Source organism: Sturnira hondurensis, unplaced genomic scaffold, assembly GCF_014824575.4.
Source record: "Sturnira hondurensis isolate 20B ecotype Veracruz unplaced genomic scaffold, ASM1482457v3 Scaffold0016462, whole genome shotgun sequence".
Taxonomy (NCBI): Eukaryota; Metazoa; Chordata; class Mammalia; order Chiroptera; family Phyllostomidae; genus Sturnira; species Sturnira hondurensis.
In genome coordinates, this window is record NW_028089093.1 from 1,630,172 (window position 1) to 1,654,218 (window position 24,047).

At 41.5% G+C, this 24,047-nt stretch overlaps 1 protein-coding gene across 3 annotated transcripts in view; it reads right to left on the reverse strand.

The window, feature by feature from the left end:
• Window positions 1-24,047, reverse strand: part of CDK14 (cyclin dependent kinase 14) — a 549,832-nt gene that overhangs the window by 69,673 nt on the left and 456,112 nt on the right. For all 3 annotated transcript variants that reach the window (XM_037066082.1, XM_037066084.1, XM_037066083.1), the window contains 2 exons: window positions 21,422-21,561; window positions 14,313-14,456 (listed from right to left, as the gene is read on the reverse strand). In XM_037066082.1, the coding sequence (XP_036921977.1) occupies window positions 14,341-14,456; window positions 21,422-21,561 (256 nt within the window). In that variant the 3' untranslated portion in view covers window positions 14,313-14,340. The remainder of the gene's footprint in view (window positions 1-14,312; window positions 14,457-21,421; window positions 21,562-24,047) is intronic.

Below are 24,047 nucleotides of genomic sequence, written 5' to 3' on the forward strand. Positions count from 1 at the left end.
CACTGATCCTGAGTCACAGGCTGGAACATCTCAGGATTCTTAACTGGGACACTCTCCTCTCTGTCCATGAACTCCTCTCTTGCATTTCTGACAATTTTCAGCCATTTCAGAGTTATTTCTCTGCTTCTCTTCCGAATCTCTCTTCACCAGGTGGCTCTGTCCTCAGTTCAGTAACTCATCTTGAATTCCTTCCATCTGATTGAGAACCCATCCCAGACCTTCTGCCTCTCTGATTCTACTTTATAGATGTCATGTTGTCTGTGGAACCGCAACTAGTGATCAAGGTCAACATGACCAGTGACAGGTCATGTGGGTGTCATGTACTTCCTGACATGATGTGATGAGCATTTCATCTTGGTGGTATTCTTCTCCAAAACCCATAACCCCATGAGAAAACATCATAAGGAACATTCTATAAAATATCTGAACAGCACTCTTCAAAAGCTTGAAGGTCATGGAGAAAAAGGGAAGATTGGGAAACTAGCCCAGACCAGAGGAGACTAAGGAGACTTTATGGTAAATGCAGTATGGTATCCTGGATGGGGTCCTGGGGTAGAAGAAGGACATGAGTGTGAAAATAGGTGAACTACAAATAAAGTTGTAGTTTAATTAATTCATTTTCTAAATCGATAAATGTACCATGGTTGTAAAGATTGTCAATACTAGAAGTTGGTGAAGTGTATAGCTTTCTACAAGTACTTCGAAACAAAGAGTTAAAAATAACCCACAACCCTAATCTGACTGCTACTCATGCTGAGTAGGAAGTGTCAATGAGCAATCCCACAATGCACCCTGATTTCCAGGAGCTACTGTCTAGTAGGTGGGCAGAGGAAAACCTGAGTCCCTTCTGAAAGAAACTGAATTTACACTAAGTCTGATCAAGGCGCTGTATTGAAAGTCTTCCAGAGTCCTATAAGCCAGCTATGAAAATGGCCTGACGATTTAGTGTTTTACAATCAGAGCCTCTCCAGGCAAGGTCAAATCTAACGCACATAAAAAAGGAAAAGTTACAGCCCAAACAGCTAATATATAGCAAAGGTCTTTTAAGACTTGGTCTACTAACCATGAAGGGCATCGTAAATGGCACTCTACTGTAGGTGTCTGTGTGCACACAAGAACAGGGATTTTACCCACTGCACCCTCGGAAAAACTGAGCTATTCAATCAGATGCATAGAACTGGAATGATTTTATGTAGCCAAAAAACTTCAGCGAACAGTCATTTATATATGGAGGAAAAATGTTACCCACATAATTAGCATGTTAGAGTTAATGCTTAGCCCTCGTAACGCAAGGAGGTGGTTCTTACACTTTCTCATTTTAAGGACCCTTGATATTTTAAAAACTATAGAGGATCCCCAAAGAACTTTTGTTTACATGGGCTATAGCTATTGATATTTACCATATTTATAATGAAAATGGATTAAAATATTTATTAATTCATAAAAAATACATCCATTACATGTTCATATAAAAACATTGTTCAGATAAAAAGAACTACCTTTTCCAAACGCAATTAGTGAGGCGGTGGCACTGCCTCATTATGGAAATCTTTTTAATGTCTGCTGACCAGAGAAGAGCTAGATTCTACCTGCTTCTGTGCTTAATCTGTTCTATGATATGTTGTTCTGGGTGAAGCAACGGAAGGAAATATGGCCTCTCACAGATATGTAGTTGGAAAAGGAAGAAGTGCTTTCCTAGCCCTCTCAGCTAACTGTAGGTATACACTCTTCTTTTACGTGACAACAACCCTCGGGAGTGCTAGTTTCTTTAGGGTTAGTTGCACGGGGAAGTCTGAAACCATATCATTGAATCCTTCAAGTTCTGTTACTTTAAAATGTCTTGGTTAATTTTACAATTTTAGTAAATATTTTATTCATGCAATGATTTTTCTAAATCATGCACTGGCCCTTTGGAAAACCCTGGTTCAATGAGTTATGTGGATCTTTCAAGTGCTGACACATTTCACTACATAATATCAAAAAATCCCACTTGCTTGTATCACTGTCCATCTCACTTGAAAAGTGTTTGGGAAATTGTCAAGCTCAGCATGCCAAACACAGTTTTCTAGAGTTTTCCGGAACTCTAATTTTCTACTGAAAGTTTTCATTCTATCATTGGCAGTAAATACTATGAGTTGTTTTCCTCAGAAGATAGGCTCAATTTTTATTATTTTTAAGAAAATGTCTGCCAAATACTCCAGTTTAAATAACCACATTTCTCTGTCAGTTAGTCATTTTTTCAAGTTGAAAACCATATTTCAGGAAATATAAGAGCTTGTTCACCTTGCAACTCAAATACCTGCACCAGAGCTTTCCCTGAGACAGTCTTAGCCACTGTGGAGGTGGTTTACGTAAACTTCCCACTGAGTCACACCGAACTCTAAAAAACATTTACTCAAAGGGAGAGACTAACAAAATGAATGATTTTTACCTCTTCATCAAGAACAGTATTAAGTGAAACTGGCTTTTACAAACAACTACCATTGTGAGGTGGTAAAGGAAACAGTGCCTAGGAGTACAGTTGGCTGTCACCGCCTTGATGCAGGCCGAGGGGCCAGCGGCTTTCCCTACCACGCTTTGCACCCTCGGGGCAGATGTCAACACAGTACAAACGGCAAAGAACATCTTAGTGTTATCAGGAAAACAACTTTTGACCCCATGGAGTCTCTTGAGAATCCCCAGGGTACACAAGCCACACACTGAGAACTGATATAGAGGACAATTACAAGGATGTCATTTCTTTAGAATGTAGGGACCTTATCTAGGGGAACCCACAAATCTGAAGCTGCAATTTAAACAACAGGGTCAGTCAATCCATTTGGTGGAAAGATTCATCACTGGGAATGATAAATATACAAATGTCAATATGTACCAGATACTATTTTAATGAATGGAGAGGGGGTTAACGGAGAAGAATTCAAGAGTAGTGGAGAGGAAGGCCTGGTGGAGGGCAGGGAATGGAGAAAGAGGCAGCTAGTGAGTGGAGGCATGCGCAGACACCGCCCTTCGCCTGTGGCTCCCAAAGCAGGACACCTGTGGTTTGCCCCTCTGAGAGGTAAGGACATTTTACTTAAAACTAGTCTGAAACTGCAAAATCCACTTGGACCCAACGTAGACCCAAATCTCTTACTTGAAAATTCTTCACAATGTTTTCTCTTAAAATAGGTGATTTATTCATTTTTCTAATAAATCTGTCAGTTATGAACAAATTGAATAACTGTAGAAGAATAAAAAAATCTTAACCGTAGACAAACCATTTCAAACACTATTTCATAATTTTTTTTTCCAAAGGCCAGCCTTTGGACCGCACAATAAAACTCCCAAATGAGGGGACGAGTGGATTCATACTGATGCTTAAATTTTTAGATTTAACAAAACTAGCACAGTACATCTTGACAGCTATATTCCATAGCTTACTTAATGCTAAGCTTTTTATGCTGAACACAGAACAGAGTGAATTTCCCAGCAGTGTTTTGACTAGGAGGTTTGCAGAGTCCTGCTCACTTAAGGCAGCAGTGGAGGCTGCTTGGTAACACAAGCTTTAGCTATCTCATGTCTGCCTCATAAACTGTCTCAATATTTAAGAGAAAGGAGAGAAACTCAAGGCAAAGACATTTTGAAAATCTGTCTAAACCAAAATCTGGATGCTACATAAACATCTTTTAGTGCTCATCCGGAAAGACGTACAGCTGTGGCGTTCGTGGCTTAACAAACAAAGACCTCCATGTGAAAGATAAATGATATCATAAAAGTTTCTTATCAAAAGAAACAACATTTTCTGTTGGAATATATGCAGAAAAAGGCTTTACACTATAGCCCACTTAACATACTGTAAGAATACTGGAACCTTTACATCTGGAGTTTAATTTGAGTACATACTAGGCATACTATTTTTTTGTTTTGCCACTACATGCTCCTTTTACAAACTGCAGATTAATTTTCCCCGTTAGGACATCTCTGTAGCTTCCTTTTGTTGGTAGATATGGCTGCTGTCATTTGCTAAGTTTATGGTAAAATATCAAATTCTAGATGAACTGACAACTAGGAAGTCATGAAATTGGAGAGCTTCCCCTTTAAAAAAAAAACAAATCAAAATGTTAACATTGTACCCAAATATGATACAGTCATATTCTAAACTATACATAGATATTTTAACGTGGATTGGATCTAAACCTCCCGAAGGGTTTGTGTGAGAATCAGGAAGGCCAGGTTTGACTGATGGAGCCTAGCTCACCACAGCCCTTGTATAATTCAGTATGCAACTGAGCTAGTCTTCCACACCAGCAGGGGGAAAAAAAAACCCTCTTATTTTCTAAAGTTGCCCATCTCTGTTTCTCTTGAATTGCCACATCGCCCAGATAAAACATTTGAGAGTATGTCAGCTTTAATTAATGTAACATGACCTGATCATTTCCACAGTTAAGAATAAAGAAGTTTGCATTCTATAAATCCAAAGCTCAACCTGGAGATTATGCTAAGTGGCTTCATTCATAGTCCACACTTCTCTGCTCATGTCAGAAGGACAGCATTTGTCCCCTCTAGTGATAAACAAATTATACATGAAATCAATTCCACTTCACAATCATTTTTCCTATTGGGTATTATCTTTCCTCCTCTGCTCCCTCCAGTTAAGCCTGCATCCTGTAACTTGCTAATGAGCTGGGGGCCTTCTGTTCCAGGTGGCACCCCCTGCCTGGAAGTCATGACATTTCCCATTTCGAATGCTGCTGGCATTTTTCGACAGCTCCTGCTAACTAGCCTTTTTGACCTGCACTAAGAGGAACTCATCTGATCGAATCCTCTAACCTGCCAATCATTCCAGCAAATGATCTTCACAGTCACTCCCAAGGCAGGAATGAAAAAAAAAAAGGAAATTCGAGTGAGAGAATGAGGGAGTAGGCACGCGGCTGCCTCTGCAGCTACCTAATGAGAATACTTTAAGTCTCTGAAGCAGCTGAAATACTGAAAAACTGATGGGAAAATTAGGACACAACTGAATGCCTGGCTCTGTAATTACTGATTTCTTTCCATCCTGAGATCATTTTGAGAGCAACACCTCTGAGATGTGCCAGTTTCTGAAGAACACAAGAACACCCTTCCTGACGTCGAGAAAATAGATTTATTTCTCCTGCCACTATCAGTATGCAATTCTCATAATCCCACTCTGTCAAAAACCAGCCTTTGCAGAATTAATTATGTGCTATAAGCTTGTTAAGTGTGCATTTGTAAACTAGGGGTGATTATCATGGTCGCCACAATGAAGGAAAGACCTCCTCCCCCCGCCCCCACCCTCGGGCATGTTTTAAATGTTACCATCATTCAGGGGTGTTGAGTTTGGCTCATTTACATAAAAACAAACAGGTATGGTAGAATTTGGCATTGGGCTCAAGAACAATTGAACACTGAACACAGGGTAATCTGGGCATTGTTAATGAATGGAGGTAAAACATATTTTTTTTCCTTTCAGATTTTTTTTCCGTCTGTGCACAGAGTGACTCAATTACTTAGAAAAAAAAGATCCAGTACCCAGGTCTTTGCCAATGGATCACAATTCTAGATATCTTAATGTAAAATAGATGTGTTGACCAAGGAATGATATAATTAATCCTTACACCACTGTATATAATAATGTAAAATAAACACTGTATGTGATTTAATTGCACATGATAATCACGCATCTTTCCTCATTTATAGTAATTAGGCCAGTAGCCCCATTTACAGCAATAATTATATGTAATTGAGGGCCTTTTACTAATTGCATTGAAAATGATAATCCAGAGCAATTAAAAATCCAAGGGCACTGTACATAATGCAAACTACATTAAAAATGGTAATAATTTAAAGGGGAAAAATTCACCCAAGTATAGAAGTTAATAGCCACAGTATTTGATTTCATGCTTGGCATACATGGTGATATTTCTTAGTAGTAAAATTTCCATCCCATGTCTCCTACATTTGTATTGTTTTCTGTTTGAGACCTTGTGCATTATTTCCTTAGGTGGAAAAGCAACCCTTTGACAATCTATGATATTTTCTTAGCAACTCCAGGACTGTTGAAAAATGATTGTGTTTGGCTGTGGGAGTGTACAGACTGCGTGTGTTTGCACACATGTGTGTGTGCTGGTAGAGGAAACAGCCATCCTAAATTCCAAGTGAGGCTTGGTAAATTATTCATTTTCATAACTGATTTGATGTTTTTAAAAGCTTTATTCATAGAAGCATCTCTGAGTATTGCAAACATTTTGTTAAATACACTTGTAATAATTTAGCTAAGATGTTTAACTTTGTTAAGACTTGAAATACATTTGGGTTGTGCTTTTCATTACATCTGCTATCTGTCTAGAATGTTAATGTGTCTAAGAACCCGAATCCCTGGTTTTCGTCCCAAAGCCCCAGTGTGCACCCTTCCTGGTCCCACTCCCCATTTCTACTCAGACAAAGCTCCAGTAGGAGGAAGGGCTCAGGAGGAGTGATGAGCGTTGTGGGACAATGGGAATGGTTTCAAGCTTCCTTTTGCCTTCCCTTCCCGACATCATCATTTCGACATCACCCTCCATGCATTCAAATGTCATCCCAGACCATCAGCCCACTTCAACCCAAATAGCCTCCTTTTATGCTCGGACATTTCTTAGGGTATCCACAGACCACAAAGACTGTTAGGGGGACTCGGCTGCTCTCCTGGTATTAATAATACAATACAGTGTGCTTAGGGCACAGATGGTTCCCTCTGTAACCCAAATTTGTAAGACTCAGCATTAAATAAAAAGGAAAAAATAGAGCACCTGAATTGATTATCACTACCTGTTATAGTGTATGTAACTGCTAACTTCAGCACAGTGTGGCCAAGTATCGTAACAGACATCTCGCTTACTAGCCACATCACATCCTGTGCCCACTATTTTAATGAGAAAGCTTCCCTCATATTATGCTGCTGGCAAAATAGCCCCTGAGAAATTAATTTGGGTTTTAAAAAGGCAGAGATACAAGTTGCAGTGCTATCCCCACCCCCATTTTGAAAGCTCATCTGACCTAAAACTGAATCACAAACATACAGCCAAGTCTTGAGCATCTTTGAGCTGATGAACCAGTTTGTGAAGCATCAGACGTTCCTTCTCTTTTAGCCAGTTTGCTTTTAAAAATTCTCCGTCAGAGAAGGGAAAGCAAAGACAGCAACTATTATTATTTTTTAATTAAAAATATCACTCTGAATTCTTAAGGAAAACACATTGAAATATTTAAAGGTAATGGAATGTCATGGAAGTTAAAAAGATGGGTTAGCAAAGCAACATAGATGTGCACACATTTTTGTGTGTGTGTGTGTGTGTGTGTGGGAGAGAGTGAAAGAAAGAGTGAGAGAGAATGAATACAACATAGCAAATGTCATAAAATGCAAACATTTGGGGAAAGTGGATAAAGGGTACCAGGAATTCTTTGTACTATTCTTGCAACTTTTCTATAAATCAGAAATTCTGTCGACATTAAAAAATGGAATGAATACTTAAAAATGCACTCTGAATGGAGCATGCTGCCTATATGCAACTGTATTTTCCTTCTGCTTTGTCACAATCCAGGGATATGATTAAGCAGATTAGACAGTAAAGGCCTCAGAGTCCCTGCGAGCCCTACACAGGGTTGGCGGCGATGGTGCAGAGCACGGATCAGAGCTGGTGCACAGAAAGGGTGAAATGGGAGGGAGAAGGGGGAAGAGACGAACTTCCACAGCCTACTAATTTGTACCCGAGTTGAGAGGAGATAATAGACTCTCTGGGGTAGAGGGGACACCGAGGAAAGGGGGTGGAGATGCGGTGGGGGATCCAAACAACATGCGGGCCTCTTCTCTGTCAGGTGTTCACACGCTTTATGCGTTTGTGGTTTGAAGCACTGTCAATTTCTGAGTAAGACGTATTTTTTAATCGGCAGCAATGAGGGGTAATGACACAAACCAGGGATCCTTTCAGAGAAAACCTTCAAGGAACACTCAGGTTTGTTTCCCTCTCTCCCTGTTATTTCCAGAACTAGTCTCGTCAACTACATGAGACAACAGAGAATAAAAATGTAGTTGTTTGATGGGGAAAAAATTGGCAGGATCATGCAGAAAATAACAATTCTTGCAGGAAAAAAAATCAGAAGACTTCCTACTGAAAGAAAGCTAGATCCCACTTTGACTTTCTTATAGTGTGATAAATACTAACTGGTGTGTTTATAGTTGAGAAAATGCAACATGGCCTTAAAAAAACCTTTAGACAAAAATATCACACCATGAGGATGGACACTGGAGTGTCCCTCTGTACTGGGCTGATGTTTTCTTTGCTAGTGGCCAGGCAAGGTACCTTCAGACTATACAGCTTGCTTCATAGAAGCTTCAGAGACTGCTAAGCCCAGAGCCCTCTTCCCGGGGGGCCTGACAAAAAGGTTGGCCCACCCAGTTCACAGCCCAGCTGACTGAATTGGGGCTCTGCATCTGCCCCGGTGGTCCAGTCAGCCAGCAGCTTCTGGGGGAGACTCGCACAACAACCTTGCCTGGCGCCTTGGTCTCTACTTCATGATGATGACCAGACCAGTCAGAACTGCTTCTGGGGACCAACTGAATCTGAGGAAAGGAGCTCGGCAACAGACCGCCCCAGAACAAGAGAGACAAAGAGGAATGACCATAGGCAGGATTCATGCACAAGCAGAGACAAGTCATCACAAGCTATGAGAGGAGAAGATGAAAGCAACGTTAGTGGATACAGTGACATGAAAACTGAGCTGCGTTAAATGAGAGCAACAGGTGGGGGTTTCTCCAGGAGCAGGTAGCAGAGCTGAGGTGGTGGCTGAGTTGGCAGACAAGCTAACACCCCTGCTTGATTCTGAGAGGCCTTCCGTTTTTGTGCTGGTACATGGACTGTCAGTCTGTTCCTCCGCACTTCCCAGAGCAGTCTCAACAAAGACCGCCATGAACCGAGGAAAGCTGAGCATGTCTCCTTCTCCTGAAAGATCCCTAAACCCACTTTCTTGTGGTGTGTCCCGCTCCTGGGGCCAAGTCTTTTCTGTCCTTCTCAATCATCCGTCTCTGTTCTTCTCACTTTGCTACCTGCCTCTTTCCCCATCTGAGTTTCTCTTCCTCCAACATTTTGAACTTCTCTTAGGTGGCTATAATCCAGAAGTGACCCATGTTTTTACTGATTGAATCAGTTTAATTTTCCTGTGCCCCTGTTAACAGGCAGGCAGGAGAAATGTTCTTCACCAGTCGTTCCGTGGTGTTGGGAAGGTCCCATATTCGTCCCGTTTAATCTAGGGGGCTGGTACCTACATGTGGCTACTGAGCACCTGAAATGTGGTATTGCTACTGAGGAAACAAAAATGTAATTTAATTTAACTTTAATTAATTAAAAATTAAATTAAAAAGCCACATGTAGCTAGTGGTTACTTTATTAGTACACGTCTATACTACTCTTCCTTTAAAAAAAGAAAGGGTTAGGGTGGGTTTTCCTAGTTTGTCTATATCCAGTCCTGACCCAAATAATTGATTACCCAAATAATTGATTACCCAAATAATTGTGTGTTTACTCTAGAAACACACAATTCTTGATATTTACTAAATATTTCATTATATGCAGTGTATCAACATGCTTTGGGGGGGTCTTTAAAATGCAGATTCATGGGCCTCAAGAACCTAGATTTTTGAAAAATCCCAGGGTTTTGGCATGCTGAGGTGTGTGAGTACAGCTCTATTGAATGTTCAGCACCAATGCAGTGCATTTGATTTGGAGTTTTGTCTTTAAAAAATCTTTACCTTATTTGATCAGAATTCTTAGCAATTTATGCATTCTACTGTTTACCTGGAAGACTACTTTTAGTTAATTATTGTTTGATGACTAAGTCAAGCTGAGAGGGTCTAACACTTTTTTTGTTGTCATACAATACTTAAATAATGCTGATTAGCAAAGATAATATTCTGTAAGGCACGGGGAAGGTCTCTATAACATGCATGCAGTTAACTTCTTGCACTTGAACCAAGTACAATTTTTCATGTACTAGACAGATAGCTGTATATTTATTACCCATTTAACAAGGTCTGAAGACCAACTGATTCATTAAAAAGAGATGTACCATAATGAGCACATATCATTTCAGAAAAAAATTATAAAGCATCTGTTTAAAAGATTAGAGGCCATTCTTATTTCTTGTCTTCAGCAAAAAGAGAAACAGACAGAGCGCCCGTGCACTTCCTGTCTGTTTAGAATGGCTGGAAAATTAAGGTCAACATAGAGCTGTGTTTGCATGCAAGTAATACTAATGGATGTGGTATTCCATATAGCTTCTAGTCTTTTCCTTGGGGAAGATTTTCTACGCACAGTTAAGGCCCCCTCAGACGTTAAGAGCGTCTTACCCTTCAAGGCTGATTAAAAGAGTGGGGACAATCTGTGAACTCCTGACTCTGTCATATCTTCAGGGGATAACAAATTGTAGGGATCACGGTGCTTCAGTCCTTCAGTTGCACCGATCCCATGTTTACCTTGGCTGCATGTGGTTTTTCTTTTTATTTATTTGGTCACAGGACTCGGAAACCAAAATTGCTTTCTGCTGTAGTGGAAATGCTTCTCATTATCCAGTTTATGCAAATCCAGTTCTCTTAACTAAATAATGAGGGGACCTTAGTATGCAAGCATAGAAACAATTTGGCATTGAAGTATCATCGGGGAAATAATTAGGACCTGAGACACTCCGGTCTATCAGTCCCCCCTTATTTCAAAACCAGAAGTCATCCCGTGCACTTCCCTCCATCTCACCTCCCGAGAGGTGGCTGAGATGCTAGCCTTAGCCTATTTGGGCCCCAGCCCCTTCCACGGCCCTCTCCTTCCCAATCCTTCTGGACTTTACAAAGAATTGGGACATCTGAGGAAAATTTAAGATGCCACATCCTGCTCTAGACAGTTAATTAATTCACCCACGACAAAATTAAAATCTAGGAAATTCCATGTTTTTCTTTATGAATACTTTTATTTGTGTAGACGTTTTGCCCTGTGGGTCTACAATTTGATATTCAAGTATTGGTCAGAATAAGCTCTATTGTACAGGATGCCTTAGGACAATGTATAGGCTGTATATATTTATCTCCAAGATGGCCCCCTTTGATTAAAATCCAAAATCCACACAGAGAAGAAATTGAAATGATTTCTTTTGCTGCTGACAGAAACCTCTCAGAGTCCAGCCTCCTTGCAGCTTTTCTGAGAAAAAAAATCAGACGCTTCCTCAATATAACGTTAAATCAAGATGAGGTATTTAGATTTGTAAGAAAACAACAAAAACAGTAACGATGTTAAAGCTTCACAAGTTGATGTGAAAAAGACAAAACTCATAGAGAAAATATTTTCATCATTATCAAACAATTCTAGAGGAAGAGCTTCCAACATGCCAACATACCCTTAAATTAGTTTTTAAAATATACTGCAAGGAAAAAATCCATTTTAAAAAGGCTTTCAAATACTAATGACTGCAGTTCTGAGCACTTTTAAAAATCTTTTTCCAAATAGTGGTTGAGTCCTTACAGGCGACACCTCTGTTCTGTGAGTCTGATTTCATTTTTTTTAAATTTATCTTTAGAGGGGAAGGAGAGAGGGAGAGAAACATCAATGTATGGTTGCCTTTCGTGCATCCCCTGCTGCGAGTTGGCCTGCAGGGAACCGGCCTGCAACCCAGGCATGTGTCCTGACTGGGAATTGAACCGTGATCGTGTGGTTCGCAGGCCCGCGCTCAATCCACTGAGCTACACCAGCCAGGGCCTGTGAGTCTGATTTCATTTTACCAGAAGCTTCCCTGCCCTGCGTTCCAGCAGCTTGGACCGGCCAGGCCCAGGTCACAGAGATCTCCCTACGAAGAGCAGAGAGGAAAGAACATGGCCTTGTTGCTGAAATCTGTGTTTGCTCGTGCGCACGCGTGTTTGAGAGAGCAGCCCAAAGGGAGTCCACTTTCTGTTGTGTTCTACTGGAGGCTGAAGGATTTATAAAGCCAGGGGCCCTCATTATGGTAATACAGGTTAAAGACTTTCAAAAGCCGATGCTGCAACCCTCGTGAATTAAAACCACCCTCGGAACCAGGATGGTCAAAAACGCAGCCCACTCTCTCCTGGTCTGACCAACTGAAACCCAGAATGGGAGCACAGATGCTACAGGGCGGTACAGCTGTGCTTCTAGGTTACGTTGTACGCAGCAGGGAAAACTGGCCTGAACCTCACTCATACCAACAAACAACGTGGCAAGTCGACCAGTCCCAGCTGATAGTTACTCACCCCCTTTCACCTGGGGATCTTTTCTCTCCAGCCATTCAGAATTCATCACCATACTCCCAAGAAGCCAGCACTGGCCCCCACACTGAGGGCCAGCAAAGTCCAAGTCCAAGAATAGCTCAGGGCACTGGCATTTCACCCATAAGACAAGGTGGACAATGTTTCTTTATGGAAAGAAATAATATTTCTTTATTACCCTTACCTAAGGATATATTTTTCTTGATTTGAGAGAGAGAGAGAAAGAGAAACATCGATCTGTTGCCTCCCATTCACACTCCCACTGGGGATTGACTGGGGATTGAACCCACAACCTAAGCATGTGTCCCAACCAGGGACTGAACCTGAAACCATTGGGGGTAGAGGATGATGTTCCACCCAAATGAGCCACCTGGATAGGACAAGGTGGACCGTTTAATTTGCTCTCTTCGCCAGGCTGACAAATCAGCCTGTTAATCTCTTTTTGATTTTATTTTATTTTTAAATTTTATTTATTTATCTTTAGAGGGGGAAGGGAAGGAGACAGGGAGAGACATATCAATCTGTGGTTGCCTCTTGTGCATTCCCTGCTGGAAACTGGTCTGCATCCCATGCATGTGCCCTGACTGGGAATCAAACTGTGATTCTTTGGTTCACAGGCCCTTGCTCAATCCACTGAGCTACACCAGCCAGGGCCTGTTAATCTCTTTTGTACTAAGAGACAGAGGAAAAGAAGGAGGAGCTCCTGCAATGCTATATCCATCCTCCATTTCCCATTTCGCTTGAATGTTAAATTACTGAGCAACCACATGAGCAAGGAACAAATATGGACTAGCAAAGAAAAAGCTTTCCCCATAAAAAAGTTGATTCCTGCCCTGGCTGGTGTAGCTCAGTGGATTGAGCTAGGGCCTGTGAACCAGATGATCGCAGTTCGATTCCCAGTCAGGGCACATGCTTGGGTTGCAGGCCAGTTCCCAGCAGGGGACTCACGAAAAGCAACCATACATTGATATTTCTCTCCTTCCTTTCCCCTCTAGAGATAAATAAAAAAAATCTTTAAAAAAAAAGTTGATTCCCTATTTGCTTAAGAGGGTCATATACACAAAAAGGTGTGTGTGTATGTATATATATTACAGGGGCACACAATTCCAAAAACCCAGACCTTTCCACCTGTCAATAAGGAGGGATACAGCCTTTTCCAAAGCTGCTGTCTTGTGCTCCTGTCTGGGACGCATGTGTAGTGACTGGGACAGGCTGACAGGCGTGGATAGTGTCTTGTTTAGATGATGCTGCCCATCTGTAGAACAGCAGAGGTCACCGCACCGTAGAGGTAAACGAGGAAAACTGCACCATGATAAGGTCTGTGTGGGGCCTGGCGGGAGTCAGAAACAGGTGGAGCGGCCCACATGGCCCATGGACAACACCAGGGAGCACATGTCCTTCCCCAGGGAGGCAGCCGCCACCCACTCAGACTCCCAGCCTTCCGGCAGGGCTGGGAGCGTGGTACCGCAGAGTTGCTGACTCTTCAAGAAAAGCCAGCAATCCAGACTTTGTATAAAATCTCCCCAATGTAAAATGAGAGCATCTAATTAAAAAAATTGTGTGGGTTGAACAAAGCAGGTCTGTGGCTCAGATACAGCCCAAGGTTAACCTTTTTCTCTCCTCAACGAAGAATGTGTGAATAGTTAGNAAAGGGGAGGGAGGCGGGGAGCATGGGGTGGGGGGCGGGCAGGGTTGGGATTATAAGACAGAAACCTGTACTTGAACAAGAATTAAATAAAAATTATATTGAAAAAAAAAAGAATGTGTGAATAGTTAGAATGACTTGCTTATGACTAAATGCTTTGCTCCTAACTCTACAAATAAAGTTAAATTTTGGTTGGAATCTGGAAATACTGGAAAACATGCAAATGACCAACCGTACTCTGCCTCAGCAGAGTCTATGAGGGATGCCACAGTGAACACAAGAGACTTGTACGATGGGGAAAAAGGAACCTGAAATATTGCATTGAAAAGATCTCTTCACGTCTGTTCAGTATCACTTTCCAGGTAAAGTGGGTCATCTTACCTGTGCTCTCTCGGGAATGCCGTGCTCATCAGTGCTTGCTGTTCGATAGACTTTTCCCATAACTACTGTTTTTTCCAAAGGCCCGCATGCTTTCTCCGGATTCTGGTTGCAATCTTACATTTGGGACGGTAAAAATAGAAGACACTGTGGACAGAATGAGAGTTATCATTTACATACTTATTGATATATTTATAATTTTCTCTTTTTAAAAATGGATACTGAGCTGCAATTTTGGACATCTGGCCCAGGGAACAGTATTGGCCTCTGAAAGTCAAGCCCTGGTGAGCCCTGGCTGGTGTGGCCAAGTGGACTGAAAGTCAAACCATCACAGCCACAAACACGTGTACACCGATGCAGACACACAGGACAGGACAGTCTGCCTTCCCCACAGAAGCACCACTCAGGTGATAGAAATAACATACTGCCCTCCCTCCATCCCTGCATCCCTGCATCCTTCCCTCCCTCCTTCTTTCTCTCATTCTCCCTTTCTCTTTCTGAATTCTCCCTTGATATTTTTTATTGATCCTAAAGAGAGAGGAAGGGGGAGGGAGAGTGGGGAGGGGGGAGGGGGGAAAGAGAAAGAGATAACTGTCTCCTGTATCTGCTCCAACCTGGGATGGAACCTGCAACTTCAGTATATGCCCTAAGCAGGAAATTGAACCCATAACCTTTTGGTGTATGGGACAGCACTCCAATCAATTGAGCCACCCAACCAGGGCTATTTTTTCCTTTCTTAATGCCATACTTTCATTCATTTATTAAAGAAATATTTATTGAGCCCACGCTGTTCTAGGACTTCAGAATCCTGCAGTGCATAAATCAGAATGAAAAGAAATCCCTGTTCTTGTAGACTCCATCTGGGGAAGAGAGATGAAGACAAACAGATATAAAATACCAACTAGTAGTAAACATCATGATGAAAAATAAGTCAAGGAAGAGAAGCTGGACATGGAGCTACATTTGAGCAGAAACCTAAAGGAGGCGAGAGGGCAAGCCACGCCCGTCCCAAGGAACAGGGAGTGCCAATGTAGAAAGAGGAGGCTGCAGGAGCTGACTCTCAGGAAGCAAGAAGAAAAGCAGGCAAAACAGCAGGCTATTGTAAAAATACAGGTGACAAGTGGGTAAAAAGCTGCGGTACATAAATACCACAGATTATTACTCAGCCATGAAAAACAAGGAACTCTTACCCTTTGTGACAGCATGGATGGATCTAGAGGACATTATATTCAGTGAATTAAACCAGTCAGAGAAAGGCAAATACCATACAATTTCACTTATATGCGGAATCTAATGAGCAAAATAAACTAACAGACAAAAGAGAACTGGCCTCATAGACACAGACAGCAGACTGAGGGCTGCCAGAGGGGAGTGTGCTGGGGGACTGGATGAAAAGGTGACGGGGTTGAGAAGCACAGACTGGCAGTGACAGGGAGAAAAAGTACAGCACAGGGAGTGGAGTCAACAATACTGTCCTGACTACGTATGGCGGCAGGTGGGTATTGAAAATATTGGGGTGAACACTTTGTAAAATATATGATTGTCTAACAATTATCCTGGGCACCTGAAACCAAGACAAAATAAATTGAAAATAAAACAAACTTTAAAAAACAGGTGAAAGAAGACAGTGAGTGACTTGGAGCGCAGGGAAAGCAGTGGAGAAGTGAGAAGAGGTGTGATTCTGGATATGTGAGGCCTATCTGGAAAAAGACCAGCCACTGTTAATGTAACGAGAATGGTTTGTGTGACATCGATATAACCTAGCAGCCAAGGACAGTGGACTGGAATGTGCATGAGTGAACAATGATGTTGTCACTGTGCTAGTCACTGGGAGCGGCAGACACCATTGAATGAACATGTGTACCGTATGGCCATCACATTCAAAATGACTGAGAAAGTACAGCAACAAATCTGCACCAAATTTTGTGTTAAGCTTGAACATTCCTCTGTGAAGCTATTCAGATGATTCAGAAGTTGCAGCTATGGGCAACTGGTGATTGACAGCTTCATCAAAACAATGTACCTGCCCATGCATCACATCTCATGCACAGTTTTTTTTTTTTTTTGAGAAACATCAAATCACCCAGGTGACTCAGCACTCCTATAGCCCAGATTTGGCACCCTGCGACTTCTGGCTTTTCTTAATACTAAAGTCACCTTTGAAAGGGTAGGGAAGAGATTTCAGACTGTCAGTGAGATTCAGGAAAATACAAGGGGCAGCTGATGGCGACTGGGAGAACTGTGAGGTCCCATGGTGCCTACTTTGACATGGACTGAGGTGTCATTGTCCTATGCACAGTGTTTCTTGTATCTTCTTCAGTAAATGTCTCTATTATTCATAGTACATGGCTGGGTACCTTCTGTACAGACCTTGTATTTTGAAGCCAATACCAACAGGGTCTGTGGGGGAAGTGAGTACAGTTGTGACAAAAAAAGGTATCAGAGAGAACTTCCACTAGCCATTTATTGACAAGGGGAAGACCAGAGAAGGAGCAAGTCTCGGGGAAAAGATCAGGAGTTCAGTTTTGGTAATACTAAATTTGAGATGCTTAGTAGATGGCCAAAGAGAGAATCTGAGTACTCAGTGGGATATGCGATCTGCAGTCAGGGAAGATGGGACTAGAGATATAAATTTGGAAGCTGTCAAAGTATAAGTGACATTTAAATCAGGAGACTAGATGAGATCATCTGAGCTCTAAAAAGTGAATTATAGATAGAAAGATTTGAGGATTAAGTCCCAGGGCTTTCTGCTGGTGAGAGGTCTGGCAGATTAGAAGAAATCCACCAGAACCTGGAAAGTAGAAGCAAAAGGAAAACCACGGGAGAGCCCTGTCCTAGAATCCAAGTGAAGGACACATTACCAAGAGGAGGTGGTGGTCACTCGTGTTAAATTCTGCTGATGGGCCGCGATGAGGGCTGGGGGGTGGTGGTCCATAGATAGAGACTCTGAAAACAGTGCTTTGGGGGGTCTTGGGTGCCAAAGCCTGGTTCAAAAGAATTCCTGAGGGGATGGACATCTAGGAATTGGAGACAGCAAATATATTTGACTTGGGTATGGTTGTTTTGTGTTTTTTTTTTAGATTTTATTTATTTACCTTTAGAGGGGAAGGGAAGGAGAGAAATATCAATGTATGGTTGCCTCTCGTGAGTCCCCTGCTGGGAACTGGCCTGCAACCCAGGCATGTGCCCTGACTGGGAATCGAACTGCGATCCTGTAGTTCACAGGCCCACGCTCAACCCACTGAGCTACACCAGCCCAGGCAGTTGTTTTAGTTTTTTAAAGATGACATGGAGGTACAGCTACAAAGTTGCCCAGCCACTCAACAGCAGAGCTGAAGCCAGAATCCAGGGGGTCTGATCCTCAGTTCAGGGCTTTTCACATGGCACCAATTTGTCGACCTTCTTTATGACAGATCTGAGTTTTGTGAATTAACAACTGAATGTAATGAAATCAAGGACTCTGTGCTATGAAGTGTATTTTGTTCATTTACTTTGACAAGGGTAGTTCAACTTCAATAATTTATGTAACTTGATAGTATACACAGGAGAATGCCCTATGGCGTATTTGGGAAAAGTAATGAATTTCTTTCAAATCAGCCTTCCATTTACTTCCTTGCAATTAAATCTTTGTGAGGAAGTGGGGCAAGGCTGTTGGGGCTTCAGGACAGAGGGAGAACGACAAGGTGCCATCAGAGTTAGCCAGCTTCAACCTCGAGATCCCCAGGTAACTGTACCATTATTCCCCTGGCACACTAATACATTACTTCTAAGTTTTGATATTATGTAAACTGGTGAGGTTTTAACGAACAGTACAATAAAGAAAGACAGTCTATTGTTACATGTTCTCCCAAAGCGAATAGGAGTCTGGCGTAAGTATACAACTTCAATTTTGCACACACCGCATGAATGGCTGCAATATTCCATGTAGCCGAGAGACTCGATTACTTGACACCCTTTTTTCAGGGTCTGATACATTAAAGTGGCCAAGGAGGCTGGGGCCCACTTTGAACTTATTTTCATTCCACTCTCCTTCCTTTCTCACTGGTTTCACTTTCTGCTTGCACAAATGTTTTCTTTTTGTGGCCATTCTTTTTTTAAAAATGCTATGAGCTGTCTTTAAGAATGTAAGTGCTCCGGACCAAAACACGTCCTCCGGATTCATACGTGGAAGCCTTTAACCCCCAGTGCGGTGGTATTTGGAGGTGGGCCTTTGAATGAGAATCACAGCTCGGTGAGGTCACGAGGGCGGGGCTCTCATGAGATTAGTGGTTTCGTAACAAGAGGAAGAAAGACCACTCTCTTTCTGCCACGGGAAGATACAGCAAGGTAACTGTCCACAGTCAGGAAGAAAATCTCACCAGGAACCCAATTTGCTGGCACTTTGATCTTGGCCTTCCCAGCGCCCAGAACTGTGAGAAATGGTTTGTTGTTTAAGTGCCCCTGCCCCCACTCCTTCCCACCGTTTATGGTATTTTGTTATAGCAGCCTGGGCCAACAATGCAGTGAGGTTCCTGGAACTGATGATCTAAACCATGACCCGGCTGCGAAGACCATCCATTTATTGGTCCCGTGACTCATCTCCCCAGGTGCACTTCCTACCCAGCCTCCTTGAAAAGGAAGCACCACTCCACAGCCATTTGCCAGGAGGTGAACTTTTACAGGGCTCCATCCTGATGTAAAATTGGATGCTAAGAATTTCTAAATACAGTCTGCAGAGTAGTAGGGGAGACAACGGTCACCAAAACTCGTCATCTCACCTACAAGAACTAGTTTCCCAAGTCTCCGAAGTCTTGGAATTCTTTGTTTTGTAAACGTGTTTACAGGGACTACCATGTTGTTCAAAATGGAAATGAGTCCAGTATTTAACACTGGGATTGTCCTTTCTTGAGACTGGATTTATGCTTCATAATGATTATCTACTAGACACAGAAATAGCATTTCTGTAACCCAAAAATTTTACCAGAGGCATTTAGCAGAATCGTGCTTTAAAAAAATAATGATTTTTCATCTTTATTCTCCCCCCTTCAAAAGGTCTCCCTGCTCCTGATGTTTAACGTTATGCAAAGGCGTGTTTCTGCCAATGAATATCACCTTATGGTTATGCTTCTGCAAATAGCCTGCTGTGAGCTGATAAAGGGATTAATGCAGCCAAAATTCTTAATCTGTGAAATTACAAATTAAATTCTCATATTAAAAATACCACCCTGAGGTATTTTTTGTGGTTTTAATTCCCCTCTGGTGTTCTGCATACATTGTGCGTGTTAATGATGGGGACAAGGCCGTCTCCGCTGGCTGCCTGCTACCCAGTGATAATGTGTAGGCATTTACTGACTGATAGGAACTGGATTTATCCACCGGCTGATAAACTAAGTGGCAAGTGGGTAATAAGCTCATATTAACAGAAAAGTATGGCTACAAAATTCAGGACTCATCGCCCATCAAAATCCTGGCTCAACTGCAATCTCAAGTCAGATGGGATTGAGATGTTACTGAGGAGGAGCACTGTGGAGTTACAAGTTGTTCTAAAAGGAAAACAAACTGTATGTTTCAGTTTGATGAGCCATAAACGAATAAGCCCATGTGCATCTTCTTTTTAGTACAGAAGGATGTATCACCGATTCATTATTTTTCCATAGGGATTTCATCTTTAATTTTTTTAAAATAGGGATAACAGTTGTAATCGTCAGTGAGTAAACTTTTAGAAAGGAAGTAGGGCTGAATACACAATGCGTAATGTTAAAAGGGGGCTGACAAAGCCAAGGGGAGTAATGGATTACAAATCTGCAGTCACTTTAAAGCAAAAAAAGTACCACATGTTGCCGTGTATAATGTGCTCCCGTGTACAATGCATACCCATGTGCTTGTGTGCATGATACATGGGATTATTGCACCCATGTTTAATGCACATCCTTATTTTCCCGCAGAAATGTGGGCAAAAAAAGTGCATTTTATACATGGCAAAATATGGGTAATTAGAATTAATTGTAGGATCATAAAAAAATTAGGATCAGGATATACAAGAGTAGTTGTTACTTTTATGACTTAGTTCCAAAATAAAAGGGTTACTGTTGTTGTCAAGGTGAATCTGATACAATTGGGCGGGGGGAGTCCAAATTCCAAAAGATTAAGGAAATAACTGTATATGTCCATGGTAAGTGATGTATATCAAAGGATTAATAAGTATGTTATAAATATCTATGCATATATGGATCACATTAATGTTAAGGTGATGAGAATGAGAAGAAATATGTCTACCCAGCACGTGGGAAGAACGTTATCACCACCGAACAACAACAATCTTCTAACTGCAAGAGTGTTTTGCGAAATTTCACAAGAATTCTGTTTCACACTTTGGAAGAAAGATGAGGTCCTCCCAGCCATAAATCCTCCCCCAAATATTTAAAATGTAATTGAAAGAGGCTGTGTAAATATGAACGCTTTTGTAAAAGCAAAACAAAAACCCACTCAGGAATGTGTTTTGTTTTAAAAGATCTAGAGAAGATCTGCCTGTGTGAACACCGAGAGCATTTGCAGTGAAAATGAATTACGTCTTCGTTTCTTACATGTCCGTTCAGTGCATTAGCCAACTGCCAACTCTATTCGTCAGCTCAATGCATAGCAGCCCTTTTTAAGATTATTGTTACAACCAAGATGGTCTGTGAGAATCAAACAGAAATGAATCCTTTCTCCTCTGTACTGCAGCCAGTTAAAAAGTACTGTATGCATAAATATGTAAATCATATTTTCCTTTGCCTTTGCTCAGATCATTTTTTTGGACACACACATAATCAAACACAAAGACTGCGGCTGCAAACTGCACAGCGGAGATAGCAAAGAGGGAATCCATTTTCTTCCTGTGTCTGGTAAGCTGGCGTTTGAATGGCAGGATTCTATTAAATACACACACACGCAACCCCCCTTCCCCTGTGTGTTCTCTCTCTCTCTCTCTCCACACACACACACACATGAGTGTACACACACACAAACACAAAGACATGCTCATCATCTCACACATGCACATGTAAACATCACTCTCTCTACATATATGTTACACACAGATGCTAAAACAATGTCCTTGCTTTGACCGGAGGGTGTGGATTTGTCCTACTCACTGTCGGTCAGTTCCCATAGCCGTGGGGGCAGGTCACTAAAATACTCGTGGCTCAAGGCAGCCTGTGCCGATAGTCTGTTCTTTGGGGAACATTGTAGGAGCTTGGAGGCCAGATTCTCTGCGTGATTCACATAGCTGAGCCTGAAAATATAAGCACAAAGGAGAGAGATCAGACCAAACAAGAAAAGTCACTAAATAAGACCTGAGGCTCACCCAAATGTTCTGGACTTACTTATTCCTGGCCAAGAAAACAAGTTCCATTACCCGCTGAAAATAAACAGAAGGTAAATTCGTGTTGGTTCTCAGAGTATCTGTTACTCTGAACGGGCTTTTACTCTGGTAATCTTTGTCTCATTGATTTAAAATGTTCCTACTATAAGCAAAGGGTGGATACTTTCAGGCTTGTACTAGGCCCAGAGGTAGAAAACTTCAGACAATAATTTATCAAACAGTTGCCAGAATTTGTTCATAGGACCCATGTAGTACAGACACATCTGGATACATTTATGGGAAAATTAATACAAAATAACTAGGAGAATTAAAATAACACTGCTATTAAATTCTTTAGTTACTAAAGTTACTCTTTCTCTGAGAATTCACATCTTCTTACATTGAAGATTAAATTATTGGAATAAGTACCCTGTCAAATGTCAACAATCAAAATATTCACATGCAGGTTAACAAAGGGGATGTGCTCAAACCATATGGGGCTGAATCAATTCAAGATGACCTTTAAAACAAGAGTAGACAGAAAATATGTGTCTCAAGATTATTTTTTTTTAAAGCAAAAAAAGCAGAGAAGTAAAGTCCTCCGTGTGCTACAGCTTTCAAATGGGCAGAAGACCACACAGTCCAGCCCAGCCTCTCTCTGCCTTGCCCTGTTTCACTGCTCAGTGCCACCAAACCCGGATAATTCACACAACAATAATGAAGGTTCTCCCCATAACGGCTGCCATTTACGAATAGGTGAATATGTGTCCAGCACTTTCCTAGGTCCTTTTTGCACTCCTTTCCCTTATGGTAGCCCACTAGGACAATTCCGGTCCCATCTAGTCACAGGAGAAGGTAAGAGGGACTCAGAGAAGGTAGTGGGGTGCTCAGTTAGCAGGCTGGGTGGATTCAAACTTACCCAGAATTATGTAGGGGGAGGTAAAGTACAGCATAGGGCAACAGTCAATAACATCGAAACAACTAGGTATGGTGCCAGGTGGGCACTGGACCCACTGGGGGCATCACTTCCTAAATTATGTAAATGTCTAACCACTATGCTGTACACTTAACCTAACACGATAACCTAACATGATATTGAATGCCAACTAAAATTTAAAAAGAAAAATGTTTAATAAGTAAAGTGGTTAGCATTTGCCACACTCTCAGATTGTTTCTAAAGGCTTTTATCCTTGGATTCCTGTGTTTCTGCAATGAGGTGCAGTAGCAGAGGCTCAGAGACAGACAGACAACTGTGAAGAAAGTCGCACGTGCCAGTGGGTATTAGTTCAAAAGCCCTGAAGCTACTAAACACACAATCAGCCAAGGAACATCTTTCCTCAACTCTCCCCACTCCTCTCCTCAAGCAGCTTTTTTTTTTATTTTGTACTTTTTGTGTTATTGATTTTGATTTCTAAAGGAAAAACAATTATTTATTTGCTTGATTTTAATGATATAATACTCCTTTTATAAAATAGTAACAATGTTATTATTAATAATATGACTCTGAACATAGCTTAAGTTTTCATGTTTTATTTTGTTTTTGTATGTATGTATGTATTTATTCATTTATTTTTTTATTTAATTGTTGTTCAAGTACAGTTTTCTATCTTTTACTCCCATCCCAGCCCCCCCCCCAGTGCTCCCCACCTCCCTCCCATTTCTACCCTCCTTAGTTGTTGTCCATGTGTCCTTTATACTTGTTCTTGTAAATCCTTCCCCTTTTCCCCTGAGATTTCCTCCCCTCTCCCCTCTGGTCACTGTTGCCCTGTTCTCTATTCCAGTGTCTTTGGTTATATTTTGCTTGTTTGTTTATTCTTTAGCTTCCTGTTAAAGGTGATATCAATATGTTCCCTAGAGCAAGGGACATAAAGGAAAGAATAAATAAATGGGATCTCATAAAAATTAAAAGCTTTTGCACAGCTAAAACATTATTAAAATAAGTAAAACATTATTAAAATAAAAAGAGAACCAACTATATGGGAAAATATATTTGCCAATGATACCTCAGACAAGGGTTGAATCTCCAAAATATACAAAGAACTTACATGACTCCACACTAAGAAGACAAGCAACCCAATTAAAAAGTGGGCAAAGGACTTGAATAGACACTTCTCCAAGGAGGACATACAGAGGATCCAGAGACACATGAAAAGATGCTCAATATCGCTTGCTATCAGAGAGATGCAAATTAAAACCACAATGAGATACCACCTTACACTGCTGAGAATGGCTATCACAAACAAAGCAATAAACAACAAATGTTGGAGAGGGTGTGGGGAAAAGGGGACTCTAGTCCACTGTTGGTGGGATTGCAGACTGGTAAAACCATTATGGAAAACAGTATGGAATTTTCTCAGAAGGCTGAACATGGACCTGCCTTTTGACCCAGAAATTCCACAGCTTTTTAGTATTGACTT